Source organism: Haliotis rubra, unplaced genomic scaffold, assembly GCF_003918875.1.
Source record: "Haliotis rubra isolate DU_JTF1 unplaced genomic scaffold, ASM391887v1 Scf143, whole genome shotgun sequence".
NCBI lineage: Eukaryota > Metazoa > Mollusca > Gastropoda > Lepetellida > Haliotidae > Haliotis > Haliotis rubra.
The window spans coordinates 1,876,908-1,888,382 of record NW_025765370.1 but is presented as its reverse complement, the minus strand read 5'-3'; the positions used below and the strand labels follow the sequence as shown (position 1 = coordinate 1,888,382).

Below are 11,475 nucleotides of genomic sequence, written 5' to 3'. Positions count from 1 at the left end.
GGCGTTGACGTCATATATTTACAAAACAAAATATAAGAAGGCAAGTGCTTTACTTTTAGGATGCTTAGTGTTTTAAGCACCGTCTTAGCTTCCAGTAAAGCTACAACGATATATTTTTTTCGGACACATCGAAGAATACTCAATCCAGTTTTGATCTACTGTAATCTTGGTCTTAATGAAATCAAAATTTTGTCTTTCAACGTCAATACCTTGGATCTCGGGGTGGAATGTTATAACTCATGTGTTTAACGAACTTAGGGTGAAACTGATCAGTTCGTTTTATTCGGCATTCGTATTATTATAATAATTCTCCATTAATTAGTATCTACCACAAGGAGATAAAGAATAGATTTCTCAACTTTCTTCGTTCAACTATGTCTTAGATGCTTGATTGACATTTTAGAAGATGATATTTGATGAACATGACTTGTTCTGTCATCTTCTTTTTAACACAAGATGATGTACCCAGAAAAATCTCTATGTACATATGACTTGTTCTGTCAAACACACTCGTCTTTGATGCCAAGAGATTCCTTGTTTTGTCAGTTTGGTTGTTGCTGTACTCAGTAATTATCCACATTCAAGGCCAGACAATCCAGTGATTAGCATCACAAGGATCTATCTATGCAATTGTAATACGATGTAAAGCATTATGAAGTCATTGAGCCTTACGACCCATCCAAAAGATCGCCTCTTCTGACTAGCATGGGTTGATGAACACCAATTCCAATCTGATTCCTTACCGACTCGGATACACGTACCAACCGTTCAAGAACAGGAAACCTATACACTACTGAACAAACAAAAAGTAGTACCATTGTTTTCTGTTACTTAGTTAACAATTTTAATTTGTAAAGTGTAACATACATTAATGATGAAACATAATTAAGAACATAATCTAATGTACATTTAGAGTCAAAATTATCACATGACTTAGAATCAAACATTAAACACATGATAGCATCGCATAATTGCTGCTCAAGGAACATTACAAGAAACAAAGTGACACACCTGATCATTCTTAGAAAAAATATAATAATTAAACAAAATAATATAACAAAAATGTACTGTATATTAATACGCTTTAAAATATTACTGACGCTTTAAAGTTTTAAATGACGGAATAATTCTCGAAATAGACGATGGCTTGCAGAAACCAAATCTTTCGCTGCAACAGGAAAGACTTGATAACGTACATATTCCTTAATGCAGAAATATCGTCTTTTCTTTCATCTCTGAGTGAATATGTGAATAGTATTTCAGTCATATTACTGCCTCTTAGCTTGAAGTTGGTCGAGAAGTCTGTACTGATTCAGGACGAACACGTTAATCGTAGTATGAAGCTGATAAACGTTGAAAAATAATTAATCCTCGTCAATCTGGGATTTGAAGGTCCCGGCACGTCCTAGGCAACTCTGTACAACTAATGACACGAATTAGAAGACAGGGCTGACCGTGCCCGATCATATTTTGTGACTCTTTGTTGATTTAATCCAAGTGTCAAATGCATGAACATCGACTGGCTGAAAACTACTGTCACACTCTTTCCAAACAGAACATTACATTCATCTGGTTCTGTACGGGGCAGATTCACTTCTTGTCTTGAGTACCTTGCAGTGAGAATGCCTAAATCAAAGAAGGGTTCAGTATATCGTATTAGTTGTGACTTGTAGTCCCTTCATAAGGACCCCCGATGTTAATCTGTGTAGAACCAGACCTACATCCGTCATACACAGATGCTTCATCCAGGCCTACATCCGCCATACACAGATGCTTCATCCAGACCTACATCCGTCATACACAGATGCTTCAACCAGGCCTACATCCGTCATACACAGATGCTTCATCCAGACCTACATCCGTCATACACAGATGCTTCATCCAGACCTACATCCGTCATACACAGATGCTTCATCCAGACCTACATCCGTCATACACAGATGCTTCATCCAGGCCTACATCCGCCATACACAGATGCTTCATCCAGGCCTACATCCGCCATACACAGATGCTTCAACCAGGCCTACATCTGTCATACACAGATGCTTCAACCAGGCCTACATCCGTCATACACAGATGCTTCATCCAGGCCTACATCTGTCATACACAGATGCTTCATCCAGGCCTACACCCGTCATACACAGATGCTTCATCCAGACCTACATCCGTCATACACAGATGCTTCATCCAGACCTACATCCGTCATACACAGATGCTTCATCCAGACCTACATCCGTCATACACAGATGCTTCATCCAGACCTACATCCGTCATACACAGATGCTTCATCCAGGTCTACATCCTTCATACCCAGATGCTTCATCCAGACCTACATCCGTCATACACAGATGCATCATCCAGGCCTACATCCGTAATACACAGATGCTTCATCCAGGCCTACATCCGTCATACACAGATGCTTCATCCAGACCTACATCCGTCATACACATATGCATCATCCAGGCCTACATCCGTAATACACAGATGCTTCATCCAGGCCTACATCCGTCATACACAGATGCTTCATCCAGGCCTACATCCGTCATACACAGATGCTTCATCCAGGCCTACATCCGTCATACACAGATGCTTCATCCAGGCCTACATCCGTCATACACAGATGCATCATCCAGGCCTACATCCGTAATACACAGATGCTTCATCCAGGCCTACATCCGTCATACACAGATGCTTCATCCAGACCTACATCCGTCATACACAGATGCTTCATCCAGACCTACATCCGTCATACACAGATGCATCATCCAGACCTACATCCGTCATACACAGATGCATCATCCAGGTCTACATCCTTCTTACAAAGACGCTTCATCCGTTCCAAAAAGTTCTTTGTTCTACGTCTCGTTGCACTCATTTTCTACCTGGAAGGATCCACGTGTAAACAGCTATGGTGTTTATGTAGATCTTCGAGGCCAAGAGTATATTGCAATGTTTTCTTTAATAAACAGGAACTTTGGAAGATACAAGCACTATAGAACCATAATATTTTCTAAATTGTAAATAACGCGACAAATCCCTTTCAACATCCATGAGAAGTGAAAAGTAGAGTGGCTTGTATCACTACATCCCTGGTATGTGTTTATACAACAATCCTAGAGAGGGTAATGGTGTTCCCGCAGAGATGAACGTGTCCTGCTCCACTGGTGCCAGCGGTGATGACCGAACACTTAATAACGACAATCTGATAACAGAGGTTACAGTACAAGAACCTCCACGGACAATGACAAATTGTATTGATTTTGGGCCCTTTCAGAAAACTTCGTCGAGCAATCGGTTATCCTCTTTAACGCTGGCTAGACACATCAATACAATGCCGTCTATCATATATTTGGTTGAGTCATTTACACTAGGAGCCATGAGCAGTCATACAGATCGCCCTGCCGAACAGTGATGGAACGAGAAAACGAACTGCGCGTACACTGTACATACCACGTCTTTGGTAGACTTTACACAGCCTCGTTTCTCTTAAGTTCATTGACTGTCTGGTCACTGAAAATCTACTCTGCTTCGTCACTGAATAGAACAAGTGACGATTTGTCACTGAATGAAACGTACAGCCTTGCCAATGAACAAATTGTACATTTGGTCTTCAGTGAAAATATACACGAACTGATTTGTCACTGAACGGGAAACACAGTTCCGTCAACAGCAGACCACTCTGGTTTTATTGGTAAACGGAAAACACACTGATTCCTCATTGAGTGTCAATACCACTGTTTGTCATTGAGCGAAAATAACACTTTATGTCACTGAGCGGAACACATATTGTCTCGTCACTAACTATACACAAAGAACTTAGTTAAGCACCCCTGCCTGACCAGTGACACCCGTCCAAACAAGGTCTAATAAAGTATTTAATCGTGCTTGCATTTTATATATCTTGCACTTTGTTACACTCGAGGCGCTGGGGTAGCCTAGTCACGCTCGTCGCGCAAGACCCAGGTTCGATTCCCCACATGTGTACAATGTGTGAAGCCCGTTTCTGGTGTCCCCTTCCCCCCCGTGATATTGATGGCAAAGCGGTGTAAAACCATACTCACTCACTTACTCGAATAACACAAGCACGCAGACACATTAAAATCAGGGAAACCCAGATAAATCCCACGAAACTCCACGTGAAGAATCAATTTAAGCTGTAACCGATGTGAAATAGATATATTGTTAAAATAACCCGTTGTTGAAAGTAACAACTAGACTTTCTTACGCTGGTAGTTTTTAGCTCTATCTGGGCTAGAATGAGAGATTCAGCCCCTTTATTGAGCATCAAGAGAAAGTCTTACCTGCGGACAAGTTGACCCTTGGTCGAAGATGATTATTTTACTGCCTATCATACTAACCTTCGCCTCTTGGTGGTATAGAAGACAAAACACTTGCTCTTGGTAAGATATTAGAACATCACTAAAACCTTTCAATGAACGTGTGGATACATGCCACTAACCCCCGCCATTCCATATCTGTGGCCGCTGATTGGGTATAAGGTGGAACAAAAACGGACGCAAATCAACTACCGTAGCTTACACAATAAATGCCATACATGACATCACTGACCAGTAAGCCTGAAGCTGACATAGCTTTCACTCCTACATGTGACATGCTGTTACAGCAATTACCGGCGTATAGTCAACTTGTGTCATGTTGAGTGCCTCAGTGAAGATCAGCACACAACATCAGGTATTCAGATACAGTCTCTGAAACTAGGTCAGTGTCAACACAATATGTACACGCTGCCAAACGCATTGGTGACGTGGAACGCCGACAATCACAGGAAAACTAACGTATATGTGATAATGTTAATCACGAGAACAACTGGTGTGATCCAAGTATTCAAGAAGAGATAATGCAGAGGGGCGCGATAATTTGGCCACGTCATCATACGTGTAAATATTTACATACAATACAAGCAACAAAACAGCATAATGGTACTGGCAGTCACTGAATTAAAGTGTCTGATTCACTGAAGCTGATGAAAGATAGCCTCTATCTGCGTGTGGAACACAGATCCAAAGCAGTCTATCCATTGTCCAAAACCTGCTCACGAATAAGCACAACCGCCTCGCCAGACTGTTATGTACTATGCAGGCTGATCATGCTGCATATATGATGACGTGCGACACAATGTGTTAACAGGATAGATAAAGGCACTCCATGGAGATTTGCATCATTACACAAGCTGATATTCAGGTTCTCAAAAGCACAATGTTTAGCCATTGTCTCTGCCAAGGAGGAGCATCAAGTGGGGTATAAATATCACAATCTGGACAATATCCCGTATGAGAAGACGCCGCTGAGGATCAACGTCCAATGGTGCCAAGCCGCCATCGACGACGAGCTGATTGCTTCTGGGTCACGTGCTGGAAAATATCAATGGATGGTATGAAACGTTTCAGGCAGAAAACACAACATATACAGATTGAAATATAACATGAAAACACTTTTATCAATCTGTGGAAATTGTAATATATAGTAGCACATGCATTATGTCAGTCAGGGTTCCTCTTATTGACATTTAACAACAAAGCTGAAAGCCATTGTGATACAGAACATGGGTGTCGTTTTCCAAAGCGATCTTAGCGCTAAGGTGACCGTAACTCGCATAACTTAGCATTGACTTATGCTAAGGTTGTTTTTTCAAAGGCACCGTGGAACTGATTATTAAGATTGCATAGATGTACATGAAGATGAAACTAGACACGTGAAATTGTATACAGTTGCACACGCCCAGTACTTTTATCCATACAAACTCACCATAGTGTACTAGATTACAAACAATTACATAAATTCAAAGAAGTATCGGGTTATGGGCAGAACAAGAGGAATAAGTATTTTTGAGATGGCAATTTGTTGTCAAATGAGAAATAAATAGAAACATATAATAAGAAAAGTATTAAATTTAACATCTCACAATATAAATAAATCAGAGGGTAAATCATGTATAAAGGAATCGTCTTTTAGAAAGATAAATGAATGAAATATTGCCTCGTGTCTGCAACGTAAAGTATATTCTGGATTGCCTACAAGAGGCGAGCCTGACCACCTGATCCCGTTAGTCGCCTTTTACGACAAGCACGGGTTACATAAGATCGATTCTAACCCGGACCTTCACGGGACTTATTACATTGAAAGACACATGTTTCAAGGTATGACAGTGAGCAGTTGTCCATAACAAACAGGGTTCCTGACATATGCAAATAAGGCACAACACAAGAGTGGTATATCATGAATATATGAGTGCGTTGGGCGTAAATGTGCTTTCCTTAAACACTATAAAACTTTGGAATTAACATGCATCATCAATAAAAGAATAGCATTATAGTATTAGCTCAATATATGAAGTATGAAAGTCCAGTGAATGTGGACTCATCTGAAAGCATTAAACCAGACCAGGGATGCCCGAGGTTCTCTGTTCTAAACACTATTGGCGTCTGACTGGATCTTGTGGAGTTAACGGTCGTACAAAAATTGGTTGCCGAGCTTGCAGACGATTTCTGTTCGTCTGGTCAGGAACCTAAACTCCCTTGATCTGGTGCTAGGTTCAATCCCATAGTCTGTCTTGACTTGATGTCTTAAAACCTGTTTATGATCAACTTATCCTTGACTATTATTTTCTGCCTAGGGCGCACTAGCCGAGCAGTGACATTTGGTAACCCTAAGGCGCCGTTTTCGTGGTTGACGATCTCCAGTCAGACGCTTTGAAGCGAGATTATTGATCTAACATGTTACTGCGCACAGTGAAAATCAACAACACTAAAAGCTCAAACTGTTTAACGACCATTCACTTTTGTGTCAAAAGCAAAAAATATTCCCAACGTGAATGTCCGTGTAGGGATGTATTGCTTGATTCTGATGGTTGATACACACTATTTTGCTCATACGTTTTACTCAGTGTCAAATAAAACACCAGCCATCTACTGATCCTGTAGGTGGGTCTGGTGTATTGGGGTTTTCAATGAACAAACTGATGGCTATATCAATGCTACATTCCTGGTTTGACTGAAAACGATAAGTGTCCATTCCATGTCATCCATCATGGACTTGTGAGTAAACTGGCAGAAAGTCGATCGCAATTTCTGATCATGTCATGCGTCAAAACATCTGATAAAACGTAAGTAATCTATGTAAGGCTCAACAACATCCTAGCAATAAAATGGCGGGCAGCAAATAGCCAAATATTGTAAAGATACATCGGAGATCGGTACCATAGGCACCGTCACATTCCGTTGACCACGTTACAGATCCATACTGTAGTACATCCACACTGCTCCACATGTGTGTGGGATTCTGTAAGTGTCCATGGGAGGGGCAGGGTGGCTGGGGGGATAAATCTGGTTGGGTATGTTTTCCTTCATTTAAGGTCTGATTCGGACTGGATGCATGTTTAGCTTCATTTTACTTTACAATATCCGTCTCAAATGTTGAGTGGTATATATTGTGAAGCTACATAGGGATCTGGGCGTTGGGGTAGCCTAATGGTTAAAGCGTTCACTCGTCACGCCGAAGACCCGGGTTCGATTCCCCACATGGGTACAATGTGTGAAGTCTATTTCTGGTGTCCCCCTCCTTGATATTGCTGCTGGAATATTGCTGGAATATTGCTAAGAGCGGCGTACAATCATACTCCCTGACATACGGATCTTACCCAATCTGATGTTCCAATGGACACCGACAGAGCTCGCCTGATTGATCAGTCCACATATACTCACATTCAGTTTGATCTGAGTACGATCATTAAAAACATACGGTATTTAAGCAGCAGCGCTGAGTGTAGGCAATCGGTCAAACAGACTGACGGACGTATACAGGGACAAGGAATGTGAGAAGTAGCATATCCTACTTGGAATGTTATAGAAGCACTGACCACAGATCGGCTCGCACTTCTTGTCAAATGTGGCCTTCAGCTGATTCGTCATTTTCTTCAGGACTTCTATTGAACCGAGGCCCATATCTCCTTGACATTGATGGAGGATCTCTTGTAAGCATGCCGGAGCTTCCTTCAGAGTTCTGGGAACGATATGAGTACAATGGAAGAATACAGCATTTAATGCATCAACATTGATTCTGAACTTTCCTTTACTGAAGAGTCAACATGCCAAAAAGTCGAGATGTAGACAACATTTGGTAACATTCGATTCTATCGGATGTGAGATCGAGAGTAGTCCTTATTAACAACTGGTTAAACGATGCTACTTCTGTTTTCGAATCCCCATGGTAACCGATGACGTAATTTTAAAGAGTGGCGATTCAGGATATTGTCTTAAATCATCATATATTTACGGAAAAAATGTAACTTTCACTTAAGGTTCAAGAAAACCATAGTTCTTCAGAAATAGAATAATGCACCTTTTAATATCGCAAGGATATCGCTCGTGGTTCACATTTTACACGGTGCACAATGGGGATGTCTGCGTGCTTCTTAGGAGTATGATACGCACACACATTGTGTTGGAAATTCAATGCAAACAGCACACAGTGATTGTTCAACTATCACTTTTGTTTAACCATAACATTTTTTTGTGCAATACCGAACCTAGCTAAATATCATCGTCTATGCGCCGAGGGTATGTTGCAATAGCCAAAACGACAAAAGAGTCTGTCGGACATTTCAATATTCATCAAATAATATTTCCACTTTGGAGACGTTATTCATAGGAGGGCAACACTCCTGCCACATCATGTCAACAAGACAACCATATTCGGTTGGTGCTTCTATGGAATCAATACCAAACTGCTACAGTAGCAACTTTGACACTTGCGGGACTGAGACCAGGGTCTAGATTTTTTCGAAGCTCTCTTTGCTCTAAGATAGTCGTAAGTGCCATACATAAACATTAACTTACGACTATCTTAGCTCTAAAAGAGCTTAGAAAATCTAGGGCCAGAACTGTAAGCAACAGGCTGGTTGGCGCAACATCATGCCAGATGTCCAGATAAACGCCCAAATTTGGTTCCTTGACTACATCAGGCGCCCCACGGTTGGTGTAGACAGCATTCTACGTTCAGAAAACTATTGCAGTGTTCACACATTCGTCCAGGTTTCATCCGGACTGTTTGACGGTTGTGCCAGGGTCCACAGGCGTCCAGGACAACGCTTCAGCAAGTACTCAACGTTACTCAGCGACACTTGCATGACGCTTGCTCAATTAGGACAATCTGTGGATGACATTTGAGCCAACAAGCGATCCTGATATTCTCGATAGTCTGGTGTCTCGAATGCAGCGCCATTGCCTGTTTTTCAATGCATTTAATGGAGATTTTGGAGATAATTGTGAAAACGTGAAGAATACTTAGAATCACAGGGTTACCTGCAATATCTGGAGAGCGCCTCTTTGTTGTTGTTATTGTTGTTTCCAAGCTGGTTGAGATGCTTGGTACACATTGTCATTCTCTCCTCGGCGTCGGCGGGGCACTCTCCTGACACAACTGTGGACAGGCCTGAAAACATGATGAATCATCGGTTAGTTCTGTCCGTGGCTGTAAGGACAGTAAAATATGTTAAATATACTGGTTGATACCATTATTCATAAATATTGCTATTTTTAGACAGTATTGTTTTACAGCACAATCAGCAATATTCCAGCCATATAATGATTGATTTAACGGGCAAATATTCATTGGTGCTGGGGACTGTCCCTTTGTATAGGTAAATCATTTCCATCAAGATGATGGCTCCAGTCACAAACACAGGCAAAGGCAAGTCAATGAGCATTTAAGTCATTTATCGCCCATTTGTCCTCCGCACGGCACTAGGGAAATAGAAACCATTCATCATGTGAAATAAATAGAAATATCAGCATGACGTCAGGTGGTTTCTAGCCATCTTTAATGGTCAATAGTAAAAGCGACAAAATACTTTGCTGAGTAATAAACAAAATCTCCAGAAGAGTTTTAGACCTTTTTTCATAAGTATGTGATTCACTATCAAACAGTAATAACAACAAGTTTTCACTAAAAGGCGCTGTCATCTGTCACAAACACACGCAAGATACATGTCAACTAATCCATAGTAATTGGAAGGGAATTTCATCGGACATTCATCGTCACTAATGCGCTAAATTTAGAAAGTATTGTCATGATGACCATTACACTATAAAAAAGCTTTGCTGAGGCTTTATGTTATGTATCCAAACATTGTCGATGTTGTTTAAACCACTTTTATCTTAAGATGCTCTATGCACCAACCGATGCATTTATTGATGGAAGCCCAAAGACAACGACTGGACAAAGTTCAATGTATTAAATGGTTTGGACTGATGTGACCTCGGTGCAGTATGTAAACCACACAGACAATGGACTGTTCTGGTCAGCTATGAGAGAAGATAGCCTCAAGCACAAGGAAGCAACTGACATGAGCCATGTGACATGTTCGACGTCAACTCTGCTGGACACTGACCTAGCTACAGCTGTTCTACCAGTACTCTCGGTGGACATGGAAGGGCAGATGACTCCAGACGTAATCACAGTCAAACAGTCAGGTGGGATCGATATAATAGTGGCGCCATTATAACAGGGTAGGGCTGGAGCACTACACAAGGAGTACCAGTGAATATTAACGTCAACGCCAGAGAATGACCAGTCTCGATTGTCCGTGCAAACAGATTCTATTGGGCGGAAATATAAAAAAAGCGTTGAAAATGAAATTAATGGTTCACTGACAATCTGTGATGACAGCAGATGTACGTGTAACGATGAACCATCCTATCTCTTAGTTAAGGTAAATCTGTATCCATTCGAAAGACATGGAAAGACTGTGCACAAATTGATGACCAAAGAAATGAGCTCAACATGATCAATTCTATGATGACTACATATCTAAAGGAATCGGCATTACGACAGTCCAGGCAGCCGTAAGGTCTTCATAAACGTTTATAGACATGTGAAGGATATTTTAAATAGTGATGCATTAAATCAAAATGAAAGTACCTTGTAAAAGGAACAATGTATTATAAGAAGATACATCCAATGTCGAGTAATTAATCAGACGCGTTCTTCTCCAACATATCTTCACAATCCTACCTCTATCATTGACCACAGCATTTCTATAATTACAAGTAAGCTCTAATGCTCATTCGTCACTGATGAGATCAAACACACTCCGTCCAGCGGGTAAGAAACGAGACAAAACAAAATCCACATGCAGGAAACACATTTCCATTATCCTCAGATATCTCTGTTAATGCACGATTCTGACAATCATTATGTTATTAATCAATATCAGACGGTGCTTTCAAGTGGATTGTCTAGTGTGTACCCCCTGTAGAGTTAATCCAGCACCCATGATGGACCAGCATCACACAGAAATAAAGCATAAATCACGTGGAAAACAACATTCCTGAAAACATCGTGTCATCATGAAATTTCGTGTTATTCAAAATAGTCTCAAGAGGTTAAAGTGATGTAGACAGCCATGCCGTCACAGTGATCTTATGCGTATATTACCGACATAAAGACATTCCTGTT

The 11,475-nt window shown here is 41.0% G+C and overlaps 1 protein-coding gene across 2 annotated transcripts in view; it reads right to left on the bottom strand.

The window, feature by feature from the left end:
- Nucleotides 1-817: 817 nt before the first annotated feature.
- Nucleotides 818-11,475, bottom strand: part of LOC124269238 — a 59,354-nt gene continuing 48,696 nt past the window's right edge. The window contains exons 2-5 of one of the 2 annotated variants that reach the window (XR_006896467.1): nt 9,321-9,450; nt 7,877-8,019; nt 4,359-5,372; nt 818-1,626 (exon numbers count right to left, since the gene is read on the bottom strand). Coding sequence is in view for 1 of the 2 variants with exons in the window: in XM_046704257.1 (XP_046560213.1) it covers nt 5,269-5,372; nt 7,877-8,019; nt 9,321-9,450 (377 nt within the window). In the remaining variant the exon portion in view is untranslated. Of the gene's footprint in view, nt 1,627-4,096; nt 5,373-7,876; nt 8,020-9,320; nt 9,451-11,475 lie in introns of those variants that run through there. The other variant, XM_046704257.1, reaches the window with a different exon arrangement.